The sequence below is a fragment of the Tenrec ecaudatus genome, chromosome 15, assembly GCF_050624435.1.
Source record: "Tenrec ecaudatus isolate mTenEca1 chromosome 15, mTenEca1.hap1, whole genome shotgun sequence".
Taxonomy (NCBI): Eukaryota; Metazoa; Chordata; class Mammalia; order Afrosoricida; family Tenrecidae; genus Tenrec; species Tenrec ecaudatus.
In genome coordinates, this window is record NC_134544.1 from 52,875,251 (window position 1) to 52,895,791 (window position 20,541).

At 46.6% G+C, this 20,541-nt stretch overlaps 1 protein-coding gene across 3 annotated transcripts in view; it reads right to left on the bottom strand.

The window, feature by feature from the left end:
- The window catches only part of TTC39C (tetratricopeptide repeat domain 39C), a 115,816-nt gene that overhangs the window by 36,738 nt on the left and 58,537 nt on the right, over window positions 1-20,541 (bottom strand). For all 3 annotated transcript variants that reach the window (XM_075532575.1, XM_075532576.1, XM_075532574.1), the window contains exons 5-6: window positions 15,802-16,156; window positions 13,767-13,935 (exon numbers count right to left, since the gene is read on the bottom strand). In XM_075532575.1, coding sequence (XP_075388690.1) covers window positions 13,767-13,935; window positions 15,802-16,156 — 524 coding nt within the window. The remainder of the gene's footprint in view (window positions 1-13,766; window positions 13,936-15,801; window positions 16,157-20,541) is intronic.

The following is a 20,541-nucleotide window of genomic DNA, read 5'->3' on the forward strand; positions in this document are numbered from 1 at the left end:
TTTACCTGCCACATGTGGGTCTGTGATGAGTCACTTTGTGTGTATGTGCTGTGAAGTGTGGCTCCCATTTCATTGTTTGGCAAGTGGATATCCGACTGTCCCATGACCATCTCTTAGAAAGGCAGTAAATACTGGGCCACTGCATGGTCTCAGGACCTGTGGAAAATGTCTATTAATCATAAATGTTTATGTACTGACTTTCAACTGTATTCCACAGGAGCCCTTCCTGGTGGCACAGTGGGTTACTCCTTAGGTTGTGAACCGCAAAGCCAGCAGCTCGAAACCACCAGCCTCTCTGAGGGAGGAAGACGAGACTTCTTACTCTTGTGAGATAGACAGCCTGGGAAACCCAGAGGGTCCGCTCTACTCCGTCCTATGAGGTCACTGTAAGTCAGAAAGGACTTGATCACAGTGAACGAGAACTGAATTCCACTATCCTATCTGCCTAATCTTATGCTAGGACCACACTTTGTTGATCATGGTAGCTTTTCAGTAAGTTTTAAAATCCAGACATGTCCGTCTGCCAACTCAGTACTTCTTTATAGGGTATTTTTGCCTCCTCTGGATCACTTGAATGTCATATGAATTCTAGGATCTATTTGTCAATTACTGTACAAAATGAGCCCTGATTTGTATTAGAGACTTCACTGAATTTGTCAACCAATTTGAGTACCACCATTTCAACATCATTAGGCATTCTTTCTAATCCATGAACAAAAGATGTGGTACAGTTACATTTGAAGACAAGCTAAGGAATACACAGATCATGGCTGGATTTGGAGGAAATTATGCTGACTGAAGTTAGTTGAACATAAAAGGCTAATATTAAGTGAGACTATAAAAATGAAGAGCAGGTCTTCAGAGCAGAAGAAACTGACTTTGGCAGTTATCAGGGTGGAAGGAGAAGCCACACGGTGAGCAGTGTTGCCTACAGTGGGGGCCACTGTCCTGTGGGGAGCTCGGGAACAATCCAAACAAATAAATAAACTCACTACCATCAAGTTGATGCTGACTTATAGCGACCCTAAGGGGAGGCAGGGTAGAACTGCCCCCAATGAGTTTCCAAGACTTTCACTCTTGATGGGAGTAGAAAGCCCCATCTTTCTCACTCAAAGCAGCTGGTGGGTTCAAACTGGTGATCTTGCAGTTCGCAGGCTAATGAGTCACCACTCTGCCACCAGGACTCTTCCGGAACAATCAGGAAGAGCTGAAAGAGCAGATGCCTTGACTCTATCCTGGATTCCAATTTACGGTACAAAAGTTGAATTACCAGGGGGCACTGAGTAAATTTTAATTTTTTTTTTTAAAAGAGGTAGTAGGCTAAGGAAGTTTGTGAACCTATTGGCTAGGGAGTATCCAGGTATTAACTTTGGTGAAGGTGCAGATAGTAAAAATTATAAGGGGAGATGATTGAGAAGGAGGGGGGTACAGGAAACTGAGCAAGCTATTAGGAGGTTTGCGAACCTGTTTAAGCTGTTGAATATAAAAACAATGATCTGATATGTAACCCCCACCTAATTCACAATTTTTAATGTGTGGGATAAAAACCTCAGGTGGTTTGGAAGTGGGCGGGAGGGATGGAGCTGAGAGCTAACTTCCCATTGCTTAAATCGACACAATAACAGAAATAGAAATAAATAAAATGACAACGGGAGAAACATTGCTGCCGATATCATAATGATAATGTTATAATAAATACATAATTCTACAAAAGATCGGATCCTTAAGGTGTGACCAGTTCTTCCACATAATCTCCCCTCATGTGACACAAACTACAGGGCTAATCATACTGTGTGCTTCTAATGACACTCCCAGCAGTGACTCTAGAAAAAATAGCACAAAGTTATTCATTATAGGACTTGCCACTGTGAGATAGTGAGAAGCAGCAGGGAAGAAAAACCGTGGCCTGCCTAGCCTAACCATTCCCCTGCAAAGGGAAATCTCCTCCTACGGCCACAATGGCCATCCAAATATTCTACAGACCTGATATTTCTAAGTACGATGTTCGTATAGGTAGCCATGAGGTTTGTAAAGCTGTACCCAGTCTCCCATGCATCCACGAAAGATGACAAATCACTACGAAAGCAAATGGAATGAGAATGGGGTCACCACTGGCTTGTTACTGTTACGAGCTGCTTGACTTCCTAAAATAACCGGTTATGCAGGTGTTTTAAACTGAGCGCACCTCCTCGGAGCACACGAAGCCCACGTGGTGCAAAGCTTCTTCGGAGCCAGTCGGCGATGTGGCTGCCGAGCACGGATGGCTTCAGCGACGATCTTGCCATTGAGGACGGCTAACAGCAGGCTGTGCACTCCCCGCACAAACGGCAGACTGCAGGAAAGCTCATCCCAGGACGCCCTCGGAGCGGAGTGAGCCCAGAGGCAGGGACCAGTACTGACCTACTTGAGTTTCAGCCCAACCGCTTGGAGAGGGTTAAATGACAGCAAATGAGGTTTGATAATCAGCTGTTTGGGCTACCCTCTTCTTCTCACTCACGTGAACAGAGACAGGGGACCCCAGACCTGGCACCCATGTAGCTCCCCCCACCCCTCATTCCCTACACCAGATGAAAGCAAGCCGTCATTGAGTGGAAGACAGAATCAACGGCTGCCCTGTGCCCTGGGAAAAGAAGACAGCCCTGTCGGAGGGACAAGGAAAGACTGCAATCAACAGAACTTGAGGGACTTGTTTCTCTTCCTGCATTGCCAGGCGCCGAGCCTATAAATAGCCACATGACGTCATGCGGATAGAGCCAGCTCTGCAAAAGCAGGGGGCAGGCGCGTCCTGCCATGGACCAGCGAGACAGAGATGCTGCTGCTGCTGCTGTTGCTGCAGGGGCTCCACAATGCAGAGGCTCAGGCCGCAGCAGCAGTTGGCACGTCCTCGGGACCCCTAACTCACAACAGACTCTTGCTGGCCCTCTCCCACTGGCCTCTTTCGGGTCCACTGATTGCTAAGGGATCCCTGCCTCGGTCTCTGCCCCTCCCACAGCTGTGCACGGATGGGCCAAAAAATGATGCAGACAGCCCTCTTGTGTCCTGGAGAGCACACAAGAAAATGTTGCCTACCCTAAATACGAGAACAGGAAGAACATGCCAGCCCCAACGTTGATAAGGCACCTCTCACGGTTAATGGAGAGGATGATCTGAAACAAGGCGTGGGAGGGAGGGACGGCCAGCACACTGGGGGAGGGGGTGGAGGGGGGAAAGAGTCTGAACACAGTTCACACAGAGCCTGGCAGGACAACAGAATTCAGTGACCAGGACCCCAGGCTCCTGAGCGGAGCACCGTGTGAAGGTCAATGTCAGAGCAGCTCCACTGACACGAGACACTCTGCCCTGTGCCCTCCTGATTGGGCAGAGGGCAGTGGGAGCAGGCACAAACGGAGCCCGCACTGAGAGATGGAATGTGTCCCTGCACAAGAAACAGCAGCAACGAGGCAGCTTCCAACCAAAGGAAATTCCGTAATGTGGGAGGGTCTTGGAAACAAGGATCCCATCTATCTCAGCACCTTGAGTGGTAAAGGCACCGGTCTTGACAGAGATGTTAATTGTTTGGTTCTTGACAGACTGAAGGAGCGGATACACCTGGTTCAATACCTGAGTGGCAAATGAGGCCACAGAGCAGACCCACATGCTGTTTCCCCATCTCCCTGTGTGAAGATGGAGAGAGAGAGAGAGAGAGAGAGAGAGAGAGAGAGAGAGAGAGAGAGAGAGAGAAGAGAAGAGAGAGAGAGAGAGAGAGAGTGTGTGTGTGTGTGTGTGTGTAAACCCACACACTATTTTCACATTTCTCCGAGTATGTACTGTATGTGCATGCATGCATAGAATACAGGTACACATGATGGGGGCCCCTGGAAGGTACAAGCAGCTGGCTATTGGCTATTGGTTCAGCAGGTTGAACCCATCCAGCTAAAACAAAGACACCAGCTCAGTGATTTGCATCCACAAAAAGAAGAGCCAAAAAAAAAGTCAGAATCGACTTGATGGCAACAGCTTAATGGGTACATCAACTTAATAGTTGATGCTCATTATTTGCAATAATTATGTTCTATAACATCATGACAAATACTGAATTAGTAAATACTGAACCATTGCTCTAAGGGAAATACAAGATGTGAGGCATCTGTAAACCTCCGGTCACAACAATTTCATCTACTAGTCAAAACATAACCTTGTTTTATGTGTGTTCCTCTTCAAGACACCTTGCTTAGTACTGTCAATTTGCTGGTATTGGGCTCCCAGTCAGCAGCACTGTAACTCATGCCTAAACACATGCATTTTCCCCATAAGGTGGAGAGAATCCAGCTTTCCACTTCAGCACTGTACTCAAAACAAAGCCCAGATTCATTGCCACAGTGACCCCCTCTTGGTGTCCAAGATGGTAACTGCCTAGGGGAGTAGAAATCCCAGTCTTTTTCCCTCAGAGCTGCTGGTGGTTTCGAACTGCTGACCAGGTTGATCATAGACCAATGCATAACCACTACAACCAGGGTTCCCTAGCAGTATACTGGGGGCATTTAACACAGCGAAATCGCCAACAAAAAGCAGAGAGACAGTGTGTGACTGAAACAAGGAGACTGGTTGTCACGCTGAGGACCTCAGCTAAGAGGTTAAGAACATGCTCATCATTGGACTCCATTCTTCCCACCACAGGTGAGCATGAGTTCTGGGCTACAAATAAACGTGAGTAGGAGAAGTCACAAGTATGGAACCTGTGCGTAATGAGGATTGACATACTGTACAAGAAAGTTATTTTATAATGAAAATAAGGAATGGGTAGCGGGGGCATGGGGCGCTAACCCACCTAAGGGGAGGGTATTGTTTATATCTCCACAGGGAAAAAGGGACCAGACTTCAACCTAGTGCCCCAGGGTGTGAAATGCAACATTCCGGCGTGGAGTAGGGAACCAGTGGAGAGGTCTGGGGGGCTGGGCCCAGTCCCAAATATAATTGGACACCTAGCCCTCCCCTCAGAATAATATATTTCAAAGGACGGCACTGAATCTGCAGCTCTGGGAGAGGGGCATATCTGATTGGAGCACACGGGAGTAGATGAAGGGGGAGTAGGAGAGAGTGGAGCACATCCTGGCCCACCAGACCTTGAGGACGATGACCCCAATTAGAGCAGTCAATCCACAGAGAGGACCACATGGCCAGCCCCACTATGAGACATGATGCCCCTCATTGACCCATAGCCCTGCAGGGGACAGCACCAGAGACAGTGTGGGAATTGTGCCCGATCTGATCCCGCCACACCAAGGCAAAGCACTGGGGGAGTGCAGCGGAACAGCAAGGGAATGGAGCGGCAAGGTCCCCAGGGAATGCTGAAAGTGGACTTTGGGGCCAGGGTGTGGTGCCCCAACAGTCTGGACTGGAACACACTCCTATAGCCCAACAAATGATCCTTGAACTAACTACAAGCTTTTCTTTCTTGTTGTGTTTTGTTTTGTTCTTTTTGTCAGTGGTTTGTTGTATATTGTTGCTTGGTTTTGCTCTGTCTTGTTTTTGTGCATGTTATTATCTCCACAGGTCTGTCTAAATAAGACAGGCTGGATGAACAATCTGGATGAGAAAACAATGGGACTGACAGTTCCAGAGGACATGGGAGAGGGGGTGGGGTGGGGTTAAGGAAGTGGTTTTAATAAACCCAGGGACAAGGGAACAACAAGTGATCCAAATTGGTGGTGAGGTGGGTGTGGGAGGCCTGGTAGGGCATGATCAAGGGTAATGTAACCAAGAGGAATTGCTGAAACCCAGGTGGGGACTGAGCATGATAGTGAAACAGGAGGAAAGTCAAAGGAAATAGAGGAAAGAGCTGGGAGGCAAAGAGCATTTATAAAGGTCTAGATAAAGACATGTACATATGCAAATATATTTATATATGAGGATGGGGAAATAGATCTATGTGCCTATATTTATAGGTTTAGTATTAAGGTAGCAGAAGGGCCTTCACTCAAGTACTTCCTCAATGCAAGAATACTTTCTTCTATTAAATTGGCATTCTACGATGCTCACCTTCCTGACACAACCACTGAAGACAAAACGGGTGAATAAGCAAATGTGAAGGAAACTGATGACGTCCAGCTATCAAAAGATATAGCGTCTGAAGTCTTAAAAGCTTGAGGGTAAGCAAGCGGCCATCTAGCTCAGAAGCAACAAAGCCCACATGGAAGAACACACCAGCCTGTGTGATCAACGGTGCCGAAGGGATCAGCTATCAGGCATCAAAGAACAAAAAAATCATATCATTGGGTGCACACCTCCATGATTCTATTGCTGGAGACAAATGGATGCACAAGCAAATGTGGCAAAGAAAGCCGATGGTGCCCGGCTATCAAAAGGTATATAGTGTCTGGGGTCTTAAAGGCTTGAAGGTAAACAAGTGGCCATCTAGCTCAGAAGCAACAAAGCCCACATTGAAGAAACACACCAGCCTGTGTGATCACAAGGTATTTAAGGGATCAGGTGTCAGGCATCATCAGAACAAAAAAATCTTACCATAGTGAATGAGGGGGAGAGTGCAGAGTGGAAACCCAAAGCCCATTTGTAGGCCACTGGAGATCCCCTTGCAGAGGGGTCTAGGGGAGAGGACGGGCCAGTCAAGGTGCGATGTAGTACCGGTGAAAAATACAACTTTCCTCTAGTTCCTAAATGCTTCCTTCCTTCCGCCCACCCCCATCCCCACTATCATGATCCAAATTCTACCTTGCAAGTCTGGCTAGACCAGAGGATGTACACTGGTACAGATAGGAACTGGAAACACAGGGAATCCAGAGCGGATGATCCCTTCAGGACCAGTGGTGTGAGTGGCGATACTGGAAGGGTAGAGGGAAGGTGGGTTGGAAAGGGGGAACCAATTACAAGGATCTACATGTGACCTTCTCTCTGGGGGACGGACAACAGAAAAGTGGGTGAAGGGAGACATCGGACAGGACAAGATATGACAGAATAATAATTTATAAATTATCAAGGGCTCATGAGGAAGGGGGAGCAGGGAGGGGATCGGAAATGAGGACCTGATGCCAGGGGCTTAAGTGAGAAGGAGGAGGGCAATGAATGTACAGATGTGCTTTACACCATTGATGTATGTATGGATTGTGATAAGAGCTGTATGAGCCCCTAATAAAATGATTGAAATAAATAAATGTTATTTTAAACCTCTGCCGTGTTTCGGGCTCCTTAACTTAACCTTGCCAGATGACTAGAGGTGGCGAGGACAGCATACAGGTTGATTTGCAGGAAAACATTCAAGAAAGAGTCAAAAGGGAAAGGAAAATAGCAAGAAAATCAAACACAATCTGCACATCCTGAGCTGGTCCCTCTGGGTGACAGCAAGCTTACACAAGGGCAGCGGTCGACATCCCTGTGCGGATTCTGAGCCACTGAAGAAACCAACTGCCTGTTGGATGATGTGACTTCCTAACTGAGAACCCCCAGACCAGGTCCTGGTGGGGGGTTTTAAAATACACATACAGAAGCACCCAAGGGGCCCTCTCTCTATCCTAAGTGCTCACCAACAAGGTAGAAGATTCTTTTGCAAGGAAATTCCTTGACTGCCCTCAGCCATGCGTGTTTTCGCAAGCTGAGCTGGGACTTTATAAAATGCTTGTCAAGAGCCCGATCACATCCTGCTGGGGCAGAGTGGCTCCTCTAAAAGTGCAGGATGCTGCTCCCCGACCCTTCCTGCACGCTTACCTGGGAAGATTAATGAGATGGTGCTGTCCGGGTACTTGAGGCTAATTCCAACCATACTTCAAGTGAGCCCTAAAATCCTTTCATCTCCTGAGCCTTCGGGGAAGAGCCGTATGAAAACATTTGTCACGTTTGCTGGGCCCTCAGGCTACCGCGCACTAAATAAGAGTGCTTCCATGTCGTATTTTCTTTGTCTTAAACCAAGTATCAGTTAAGTAAGGAAGCCACTTCGCATGAAGGCTTCTAACATCTACCCCTGCACGCGGCTTGCTCCCACTTTTCTAGTCTAAAAGGACAGAATGCCCGCTAAGAGCTGTAAGGTCCACAGCTGTTCTTGTTATCAGCTGTCAACCAGCCCGACTCAGGGTCACCCCAGGCACCACTGGCCCCTGACCCACGGCCGCTCTGTGCACAAGGGAACAAAACACTGCCAGGTCCCAATGGTGGTTTGGAAGCAGAACTGTTGTGAATCTCAGAGGTTTTTCATTGGCTGCTGTTTGGAGCCAGCCTTTCTTCCTAATCCCTCTTCATCTAGACCAGTGGTTCTCAACCCTCCTAGTGCCTCGACTCTTTAACACAGTTCTTCATGCCATAAGTGTATTTTCATTGCTACTTCACATCTGTAATTTTGCTGTTAGGAATCAGGTGACCCCTGTGAAAGGGTCGTTCGACCCCCAAAGGGGTCACAACCCACAGGTTGAGAACCGCTGGTCTATACTCGAGAAGCTCCGCTGAAGCCTTTTCAGCATCTCGGCAACACTGACTCCCTTGGAGAGATGGGTGGGACTGTGCTTGAGATGCATGGGCCGGGAACTGAACGCAGGCCTCCCATAGGGAAAGTGAGAACTCAACTGTACTGCTGACCCAGCCACGCCCACACTCTCAGGCTGATGAGGCAACTCCTAAAATCCTGTTTGTAAGGCTCCTTCGAGAGGGTGTGCCTTTCTTACTTTAGAATCGTTCCAGCAGCAATGAATGATCATTTGCTTTTAGTATTCACTCAGTTCCCAGTGGGAAGGAATTGTGGAACAAACAGAAGCCATGGCACAGAGGGGTTGGTTGAGGGGAGGGGAGGGAGTCGTTGTTAGCATTTCGGTTAAACATGTTCATTTAAAAATAAACAATCAGTGAAAAGGCTAAGCAGAACAACCTACAAGCCCTGACTTGTTTTCACATGTCTTTTTAGCAGCTTCGGAAGCCAATTTCTAGCATTCGGTATTCAGTGAGGGCAGGGAGAGTATTTTAATGACTGGCTAGTCGGTGTCTCATTACTGAGCGGCACACAATTCCAAACTGGAGGCTCACTCCCAGCCAGCAAACCCCTGTGGAACACCAGCCCTGGTATTACCCACACAGAGCGCTCCCAAATGCAGAGTGCCTTCCCTTCAAGGGATGGAGACCTGAGAAAGCACTACTCCCTTGCCAAATTTCATTTCCAAAATGGTCACGGAAGGGAGAAGACTTAGTCCCCTTAAGCTTTCCTCTTACCGTGTTATTTCCTCCCGAAGAAGCCCAAGGTGGTGGGGGAACTTGAACGGCCTGAACATCTACAAGCAGGGCCCTAACGCTGATCTTGAAAGGGAAGTGCCTGGCCCCATGGATGCGGCTGCATGAGAGATGGGTCAGAACAGTTGCTTCGATCGCGGGAGACAAAGGGGGGTCGTATAACGGAAGGCTCGCGAGCCTGAATGCAAAGAAAACGTTTCCAGATCGTGGAAGTGAAACGGGCCAGGCATGGGTTGAAGTAATGACAGTGCTGGCGAGCTCTCCATTCTGTGCTACAATTGTCAACTATCGGTGTCATCGTTAAAACACGCGTGCACAGGCGAAGGGCTTACGGAATTAAAGAGAAGCGCACGGGGGAGTTTTCCGATGTAGACATCCTATTCAGGAGTCAGGAGTCTCACGGCATATAGAAAAAGAAAAGAAGAAAGGACTGGGGACTCCCAGACTCCACTGCCAACAACATTAAAGAGTCATGGGTTGTTGCGTTCCTGGAAGCATTCGTGGGCAAACGTCTTCGACAGTTCACACGGGCTTCTCTCTAACGCACATCATCGCGAGCAGTTCTGCACACGCTTCTTGGCCGCCTGGATGTCTTCTTTGGAAAAGCATCTGTTCGTGTCCTCTGCCCATTTCTAAATCATGTTATTTGGTGCTGAAGTTTTCTCCGTGTTGAATTTTTAGGAAGCGCCAGTAGCTCTGCTTGTCCTCTGCTGTGTGTGTGCTTGCAGTTGTGTTCCATAGTGCATTTATGCCACCTACTGTCCCCATGTTTCACCCATGATCCTTACAGCTCTAGGTTTTACATCTGGGTCTTTGATCCATCTGGAGTTGGTTGTTTAAAACTACTATTAAAAGCATAGGGTTTGAGTCATGGGCTCTTGCTTCACTTTTCGGCAGGTGGATATCCTATTTGCCGGCACCAATGGCTAAAGAGGCTACTTCTTGTCCGCTTAATGAGCTCCAGCCCTGGTTGAGGAGCAGCTGAGGGAGGAGTATGTGTCACCTCTGGGTCAGCCCTGCATGACGGGCCAGGTTTAAAATGACGGAAAACAACAGGCACTGGCAAGGGTGTGAAGAGACCATTATCCACTGGTGGTCGAACTGTCGAGTGATGTAACCATCGTGGAAAATGGTGAGGCGCTTCCTTAAAATATCAGAGACAGAAACCTATCTGCTCCAGCAATCCCACTGCTAGCTGCCCTACAGAAACAAGAGCGGTGGCACAGATAGATACATGCACATCCACGTGGATCGTAGCACTATTCACTAGAGCCAAAGACGGGCACCTCTAGCTGAGAAGCGGGAAAGCCCACATGGAAGAAGCACACCAGCCGGCGCGACCATAAGGTGTCTATGGGATCAGGTAACAGGCACCTACGACCCAGAACAAAATCATATGCAATGTAAATGGGGTACGGGGGCGGCGTGTAGTGGAAACCCAAATCCCATCTGTAGACAATTGGACATCCCCTTACAGAAAGGTCACAAGAAGAGATGAGCCAGTCAGAGTACAGTATAGCACCACTGAAACATACAATTTTCCTCTAGTTCTTTAATGCCCCACCCCCACCCCCACCCCCGCCCACTATCATGACCTCAATTCTACTTTACAAATTGGATTAGACCAGAACATACACACTGCTACAGATAAGAGCCTGCAACACAGGGAATCCAGGATAGATAAACCCCTCAGGGCCAACAATGAGAATAGAGATACCGGGAAGATAAGGGAAAAGTGGGGGGAGAAAGGGGAAATAGATCACAAGGGATCAACATATAACCCCCTCCCAGAGGGGCAAACAACAGAAAAGCGGTGAAGGGCGACAGAGGATGATATAAGACATGACAACAATAATCTATAACTTATCAAAGGTTCATGAGGGAGAGAGGACGGGGGAGGGGGGAAATGAGCTGATACCAAGGGCTCAAGTAGAAAGAAAATGCTTTGAAAATGATGATGGCAACTTATGTACAAATGTGCTTGACCCAATGGATGAATATATGGATTGTGATAAGAGATGTAAAAATCCCCAATAAAAGTATTTAATAAAAAAAAATGATGGTCACAAATTAAGACTCATCAATGGATGGATGCATAAGCAAATTATGGGTACATACACACAATAGCACATTACTCAACATTAAAGAGTATCAATGATTCATACATCTCACACGGGTAACTCCGGAGGGTACATTATATGGAATGAAATTAGTCAATTATGAAAGGGCAAATATTAGATGAAGCTACTACTATTAAAAGTCAAAAAAAAAGTTGAACAGAGAAAGAAACATTCTTCAAAGGTTGTCAGAAGCGGATCAGAAGGGCGGGCAAATTACTACTTACAGGTACTCACTCACTGACTGCTATCGCGTCGAAGAGGACTCCCGGAGACCTGGTAGGATAGGGTGGAACTGCCCCTCCAACTTTCTTTCTGAGAGTACAAAGAGCGGCTGGACGTTTAGAACTACTGACCTTGCAGTTAGCAGCCCAATACATGTGACCACTACACCACCAGGAGTAGATGTGCATTAACTTTGGGTGAAAGGAAGGCAATATACATTGAGAGGTCTGCACAAAATGACCAAGGGAGAGGTAGACATTGGGGAAAGAATATAATATAAAGACAACAAAGGTAAACAATTGCATATCCAATAACAGTGATGACAGTAAGTCTACTGGGGGCATTGATAGACATGCAATCTGAACCGATGCCGGAAGGCAAATGGGACTATTCTCATATATAGAAGTTTGACAGAAGATATTTCTCTGTATGCATTTAGATGTGCTCTGTATGAATTTAGATATAGATCTGTATCTATAATAGAGCATACAAGAGGCACACTTAAGAAACTCTCTTAGTCAGGACTCAACAACCTAAAGGAATAAGTCCCTGGGCCCGGGGCTCAGGACGATAGTTTCAGGGGACATCCAGGTCAACTACATAACACAGTCCACAAAGTCAAGGTTCTGCTTTGAGTAGTGACTGAGGCCTGAAAAGCTTGCAAACAGCTATCTAAAGTGCAGCTGCTGGCCTCTCCTCATCGGAAGCAAGGACAGGTGAAAAATAAATAAATGAAGACACATGGAAGCAATTAGTCCAACAACCTATGTGCAAACCTCAGGCTTCCCAACTCTGGGACCAGAAGAACTAGATGGTACCCAGCCACTACTACTGACTGCTCTGAAAGGGATCACAAAATAGGGTCCGGGATAGAGTGGGAGACAATTGCAGAGCAAAACTCAACCTCATCAACAAGACCAGGCTTGCTGGATGGATAAAGAGTGGGGAACCCCTGGGACTACGGCCCTTCAGACATGGACGTGACCTCATCCCTAAGGCTGCACTGTCAGCCCAGCAACGAGCCCGTAAGGTGACCACTGGCACGACAGAAGCACACACTCTAGAACACGCTGACATACACATGGAAGGGGCAGCGGGTGCCTAGGGAGGAGGTGAGGAGAATGCCCGTACATTATGGACAATGAAATCCTTGCCACGAGACAAAATGTGTCTGAAATGTCGACTTGAAAGGCAATTTACTCTGTAAGCTTTCATCCAGATTACAAAAAGGGAGAAGACAAAGTCTGCATGGGCTGGGCTGGGTGCTAGTTGCCCGCACTGACCGAGACAGTGGTCACCAGGTAACGGGGGACAGATGCCGATGTTAAACCTCAGATCAATCACTAAGCTACGAGTAAAAAACATGGTCGGTGTAGCAAGCGTGACAATCACTTCTTATCAAATAACACGTTTCTTCTTAAACATTACGTATATTCTTTTTCCTACCAGTCTTCATGCTATAAAGCAGAGAGAAATCATTTATTCATGAAAGAACTATCATTTTCCCCTATCACTTTATAAATGCGTGAGTTGACACGTGTTATTTAAAACAAGACACCTCTGATTGTATTATTGAAATGTTTGTTTTTTAAGTAGAAGGGGAGCCTCTAGGTAGGGCAGAGAACATTCTAGATTGGGGAAGGACCCACACTTCTCTCTGAGATTCACCCCTCTTCTCTCCACTGCAGGAGATGATTATATCCTGGGGCCGGGGGAGGGGGGAGGGGTACCGAGCATTAAATTACTTCATCAACCTGAGCACCTGACAAAGTAATAAAAGTTATCCTGTGGTCACAGCCATTGCTGTGCTGGCGTTTACAGCAGGAACTCTCACGTGAGTTCTTTTAGCCAAGATCAACCTTTAAAATCAAAATAAATAAATAAAATCAATGATCAGTAGCTCCTGAGGGGCGAATGGTTTTCTGTATTGGCCAGCTGAAAGCATGGCTCATCGTGCTGTGGCCTACCCGTAGGGAATGCCCGCCTTGCCTCATTAGCAGCGAGGGCTCTTCCAAACAGACGGCGCTGCCCAACAGCTTGGGTTCCTGGAAGCGTCTTCTGAGCCGTGATGCAACGGGAGGCGAAAGAACACAACGCTCCTCTGCCCTGTGACATCCTGGCTCATTCCACCCGCCAGAAGTCCCGAAGCAAGGGTTATGGGTTTGATCATCGACAGGTTCCCCCCACCCACCCACCCAAAGAGGGGGAAGGCGCAGCACCTACCTCTAAGCGCTGGATTCGTCCCTTGAAAAACATAAAGAGGGAGGAGTTTGGATAAGCAGCTGCCTTTTTGAGGAGAATTTCCTTCGCTTCATCCAGCCCTGCTCTGCTGTCGCTGCCGTCCAAGGCGAAGAAAGGGCGGACGACAGTGTGGTACCAGAGGAGAGCTAAGCTGAAGACAGAGGGAGGGAAACCAACCGTCAGCAACCAGCTGCTCTCCCTCGCTTCCACTTTTCCTACCTCCAGGCTGCGCTCTCCCAACATCCACACACCTGCCAGAAAGCTTACGACGCAGCCTTGGGAGAAGAAAGGGGAGGATCTCTCCCACTTTTAACTCTGTCGATACTTGGACAAATGCAAGTTCAGCGTCACCTACAGATGCACAGACTCCTCCCGTGAGGTGCGGGGAGCACAGCGTAACGGGAGTATTTGCTGCTCGGAGCCTTTGGGACGAGCCTCAGAAAACGAGGTGTCTGCGTCCCGCATCTTACTCATCAACGCCCAAGTCAGACAACAGCAGATCGTGGAGAGGACAGTGTCCTGCCCTCCCTGAGAAGGAGAGCATCACAAAGGCAGGCTGTATGCCTCAGAAGATAAGCTTTGTAACCACAGGGGTCACGGACACACACTATCTTATGTTATGTTGACATAAATGGGAGGACCAGATAAGGAGCCCTTTGGAGGCAACTCAAGTTAAAAACAAGCAAATTAAGAAATTACTTAGAAATGTATTGACTCATTCATTACTTTTAAGAAGAAAAGAAAAGCCGTATTAAGCTCAGAAAAAAAAACAATTCACACCAAGACCTGCTTTAATAAGCAGATTAAAAGGTTTAACCAACACATCAATATTTTATGCAAATATGCGTCTCTAGTGTGGTTTTTATGAGATCACACTAATTTGTAGTATTAATTCATTCCTTGCGCAGAGATAAGCAAAATTCTCATGGAGATATTGACAAAATACACACAATATGAACATGGAAAAAAAGATAGACTGGCACAAATGACAAATCTGTGTAGTCACATTAGTCCAGGGTCACGGTGTGATTGGATGCGGTTCAAAAGGCACAGATAATCTTGAAATGCAAAATGAATGGTGTATTTAATGACTATCAACTCTTTATAAGTTAGCATCTAAATGCTTCGGTACTGACATGAGTCTAGAGGAAAATCACTAAGGTCTACTATGGTAATCAGCTTACAGAAACAGTTCATTTGTACAGAGACAGACAAAAGACTGCTGTTTGGTAAACTGACATTAAATTTCAAATTGTCAATCTTTTCCAGATTGAGAAAGAAAATCAGATCACTGATAATTGATGTAAATACGGCTACCAGGTTCACCATGCGCTCTCATGTACGTATTTGCCGCTTAAGTTTAGACTGAGGCGTCCCGGACTGTGAACAAGGTCAGGAGTTGGACGCAGCCAGCCACTCCATGTGAGATCATAAGACTTTCTACTTCCAGAGAGCCTGAGCCTCAACCACCTGGCGGGGCAGTCCAACTCCCTCCTATAAGGTCCCTGGCATCAGAATCGACTCAATGGCAGTGAGTTTTCATTTTGTTTTGGTTACACACAACAAAGTCACATGGCTCATTGAGCTGAAAAAGCGCAAGATAGGCCAAGTGCATAGGAAAGACCCATCGACTCACAGAATCATCATGGAGGCGGTACTCAACATGAGGATTCTTTCTATGAGTAACAACGCCAGAATCACGTATTCCAAATGTATCTCCCTCACACCCTGGAAGCATGATGACTAAATCTCAGTTCAAAACACCGCTTATAAAATTATTTGCGGAATAAAATACAGTCGTAGGACTGGAACAACCTCCAGCATCTTGTTCTCTCAGGTCTGCTTATAAGCACCGCCGCCACACAGAGTTGTCAGCGTGTCATGAAAAGACACAAGGCATGGCGTCATGTCAAACAACCCGGCGCTTTACCTGCAGTTTCCTTTACAGTCTTTGAGGGCAGTTTGCTTACTTTCAACACTACATTATCTACCAAAGCATTTCAATGCAGCTACTCACGTAGCTAAAGGGGCCTTCATGTCCTTACTTTCGCTTGCATACATCAGTGAAGAAAGGCCCTGTAGGCGGTCTCCAGGGAAACCCAGCAGGTTGATGATTTTGAGCAGGTTTGGGGGTACCATGGATATGCAAAGGTGGAAAAGGCCATATCCAAAGCTAACAGCACCTTTCAGTCTGTTTAGAGACTCCTCAGACACCCCTTCAGCCACAATGTGATTATCATTTGCAGCGTCAGAAGGTAAGGGCTCTTCACTGAGCTTCTTCTGATGCAGCTCCTGAAGGGCATTGATGTCCAGATAGCATCTATTGTAAATCTTCCAGGCTTTCCTGAGTATCCAGCCACCTTTTATATATGCTGGAAAGAGAAGGGAAGAGAAACATTTAAAAACAAGCCTTCGGAGTACGTTCTTTGGGTGGGGCGGGGGGTGGGATTCAGGTACGGGATATTTGGAAAGAACCATCTCAACATGGAGCATAAATATTTTAGCACCACAAACGCTATGATCTACCATTGCAGCTCGTTTTCTCCATTGCATTTACTGCGTTTCTGACTTGCCGTCTGGCTCTTCGCTTCTTAGCTCATTGCGTCGCGTCCCTCATGCAGGTAGGTCATCGTCGTAGGTAAACGTGCTGTACGCTGAATGCAAGGAGTCCGGGCTCGATTGTCCTATCTGCTCAGGGAGACATCCCCGTTGCCCTGGACTACACGGCACCTCACTGACAAGCTCTTTCATAAATCTTACATCGCTGCACCCTGTGTTTCACTTTATCTCAAGGCCAAGATGGGAGTCAATGGACTGCTAAATTTATACTCAAAGGACCAAGCCTGGTCTCTTGCCCCAAACTAGAAGAGACAAGTAAAAAAAAAGTCACAAATGTTTAATGAGTGGACAAATGGCCACTATCTTACAAAGTGTTCATTTGTGTTACATACAGACATGGCATGAATCCCCCTTTCTGCTCTACCTGATGCCTGCTGTGGGAGCTCACCCACCCTATCGGTTGGCTGCCTTTGGTCCATGAGAACGGCCCGCGCACTGCCCTGCCGAGCTGTGCACAGTGACAGAAGGTGGCAAAGAAGAAGCTCTTCCACAGGGCGAGGTGAAAAACTTTTCTCATTGGCCGAATTTTCCCTCCACGGAGTCGTCTTGAGAAGATGTAAGACATCACCAGAGGAAGGGGACCAGCTCTAGGACTGCCTGCCCTCCAGAGCCAAGAGCTATGCCTCTCTCAGAACTAGTGTGCTCAGGTCCCTGCCCTCCCGCTCACCTCCTGCGAACACTTCCACACTCAGATGGGCTGTGCTTGCCTGATTCACATTGCCACATTTCTGAGCAATGGTCTCCCGTAGGCATGTTTGCAACATCAACGCGTGCTCAACTGCAGGACAGAGCTTCTGCATGTGCCGAGCGAGGAATGCAGGACCAACCTCTGACCCAGAGAACAAATGTGAATGAGGAGGCTCCCAGGCCCTTTAGAGAGCAGCAGAGGCAGGCACTTTTTAACACGTGTTTTTATATTCAGGGAATATAAAAGACAAAAAATAAAGTGATTGCTAAAGATCCCGATTCCCAGCCTCAAAGTGACCTAATGTAAGATGACCACACAGTAAGCTGTTAGCCTAGCAGACCTGGAGTCTATCCCACGAAGGGCCTGCTTCCAAGGTTGGCTCTCGGCTGGAGACATGGATCTTACGAAGGTGCCCACCAGTCCCAGAACTAGCAAAAATGGCTGGCAGAGCTAAACCTTTTGTCTAATCATTTATGCTACATTCCTGCTTTCTCCTCTGAGAGTATGGATTTTATCAGGTGTCAATAAAACCCCTAGGGGCCAAGTGTCTGCTGAGCACCCCAGATTCACAGCATGCCCTGTGCTGTCACACTCCGTACTCCGGGAAAGGAAAGCTTGTGCCTGGCTTCTCCTGGAATAGGTGCCCATGCACCTTTCCCCATGGCTGATTCTACTCTATCTTTTCACTGTGATGCATCATAACCAAGAGTCCCTCCTAGAAAAGCAAACCCGAGGAGCATTTCTGGGACCCCAGACCCAATGTATCACACTAGGATTTTGGAGAAGAAAAAAAAAAAGTATTAATATTCTGACAAACGATGACTGTACCTCCTATGGGGTCACAATTAAAATCACAGTCACCCTACAAGTCCTACAGCCTAAATCCACCAGCATATGCACGCTATGTATGGGATAGGATGGACAAGTCAAACAAACTGGTCTAAGATTTTTTACACCACACTTTGCTTTTCGACTCACATCTTCAGTGATCTCTTCATGAGCTGAGCGTACGTACCATATGAGTAGGGCCATGTTGTAAGAACTAATTGTTCTTAGGTTAACGCTACGATTAAAGGTACTACCTTATTTTATTTCCCTTGTGACCCATTTTAAAATTTAAAACATTAAGCAGCTATTAGAGTTATTTTATGTGCCTGGGACTGAGATAAGCATCTGCAGGAAGCATAATCTCAGACTTCCAACAGCCAACCCTAAAGATAAGAAAGAACCTATCATAAATGAGAACGACAGTGTGCCACTTAAGAGTCTTCACTCACTCACTCGCACGCACGCTCACTCATACTCTCACTCACTCACATTCACACACTCACTCACATTCACACACACACAGTCATGGAGTCAGTTTCCACTCATGGAGATACTACAGGACAGGGGAGAACTGGCCCTATGGGTTTCCATGATGGAAATTCTTTATGGGAGTAGAAAGCCTCATCTTTCTCCCATGGAGTAGCAAGGGGTTTCAAACTATTGACCTTACAGTTAGAACCCACTACACATCAGGGTTCCTATGGATTCCATATAGCAAAATGAAAATAAAGACTATTGATATTATAAATGAATTGCTCTTGGAAGAAGCACACCAGCCTGGGTGATAATGATGTATCAGATATCAGGCATTAAAGAACAAAAAATCATATGCGGGAGTATGGAGTGAGGACCCAAAGCCCATTTGTAGGCAACTGGACATCCCCTTACAGAAGGGTCGTGGGGAGGAGATGCGCCACTCAGGGTGCAGTGTAGCAATAATGAAACATACAACTTTCCTCTAGTTCTTTAATACACCCAGCCCTCCTATACTATCATGATCCCAAATCTACCTTACAAATCAGGCTAGACCAGAGGATGTACACTGGTACAGATAGGAACTGGAAACACAGGGAATCAAAGACAGATGATTCCTTCAGGACCAGTGCTGAGAGTGGCGATACCAGGAAGATGAAGGGAAGGTTTGGGTAGAAAGGGGGAACCAATTACAAGGATCTACAGAGAAACCCCTCCCTGGGGGGAAAGGAGATATCAGACAGTGTAAGACACGACAAAATAATAATAATTAATAAATTATCAAGAGTTTATGAGGGAGGGGGTTAGGGAGGGAGGGGAGAAATGAGGAGCTGATACCAAGGGCTCAAGTAGAAAGCAAATGTTTTGAGAATGATGATGACAACAAAAGTACAAATGTGCTTGACACAATGGATGGATGTATGGATTGTGATAAGAGTTGTACAAGCCCCCAATACAATTATTTAAAAATAAATAAATAGCTCTTAATTTGGTTATTACTTTCCAACTAAATCACAGCATGCAAAATAAGTATAGCCTCATTTCAGGAGAAAACGTGATTTCCCATCCCCACCCTTACCCCGACTAAGAAGTGGAAATTTGGAGAGAGAAATGTTATTTCACTGTATCTGTACTTCCCAAACTCCTGTAGCTTTTGGACAAGATGGGCCCCCTTAAAATAAGACCTCCAAAAAATAAGCCCCCCCAAAGCTACCGTAACTCTGGACTCTGGACCGTAGTGGCAGGCACTGCCCCACAGCTCACTGTTGGCCACAGCGCAGCCGGAGCAGACAGGAAGTGCGAGGTCTCTTTTAATAAAACCATAAACAATAGATGTGTACCACATTCTTCTGCATGGAAAAATAAGACATCCCTGAAAATAAGACCTAGCAAATCTTTTGTAGCAAAAATTAATATGACACTGTCTTATTTTCAGGAAAGAGGGTAGTACAACCATATAGGAGCCCTAGTAGATTACATGTTGGGCCATTAACCGAAAGGTCAACAGTTCAAAACCACCAGCCGCTCCTCAGGAGAAAAAGGAAGGTTTCTACTCCTATCAAGATTTACAGCCTCAGATTACAAAGACTTACAACCACAGGGGGCAGTTCTACTCTGATCTACAGAGTAGGTACAGAGTCAGAATCAATTAGCTGACCGTGAGCATGCAGTTTGGGGTCAGCCACAGAGAAATAAGGTCCTGAGACATCATACTACATGAATAAACCCGGAGAACAGCACACTGCGTTAACTCAGTCAGTCATAAAAAGGTCAAGTACTGTATGATCAGCAAAACATTGGTTTTTTTTAAGTTGATCTTTAAAAAATGTTTTAATGAATAAAGATGAGAATAATTCACCCTGTCTTCACACCATGCGTAATGTAGAAGCGTATGTGCCACAGCTGAAAAGCACAGGAGAAAGTTTAGATTACAAGCTTTAGTGCCCTTAAGGGGAGCCACACAAAACAGAGCCCCCAAATGCTCAGCTAAGTCAAACATCAAAAACTGAAATATGTGCAAAACAAAGTTTATACACATCGAGAAAGAGATGAATGCTTCTTAACTTTCTGAGTTCCCATTGGCACTAAAACAGGTTCCCCAGGATTCACCCTACTGCCCGTGACCCACAGTGTCCACCCACTGCCAAA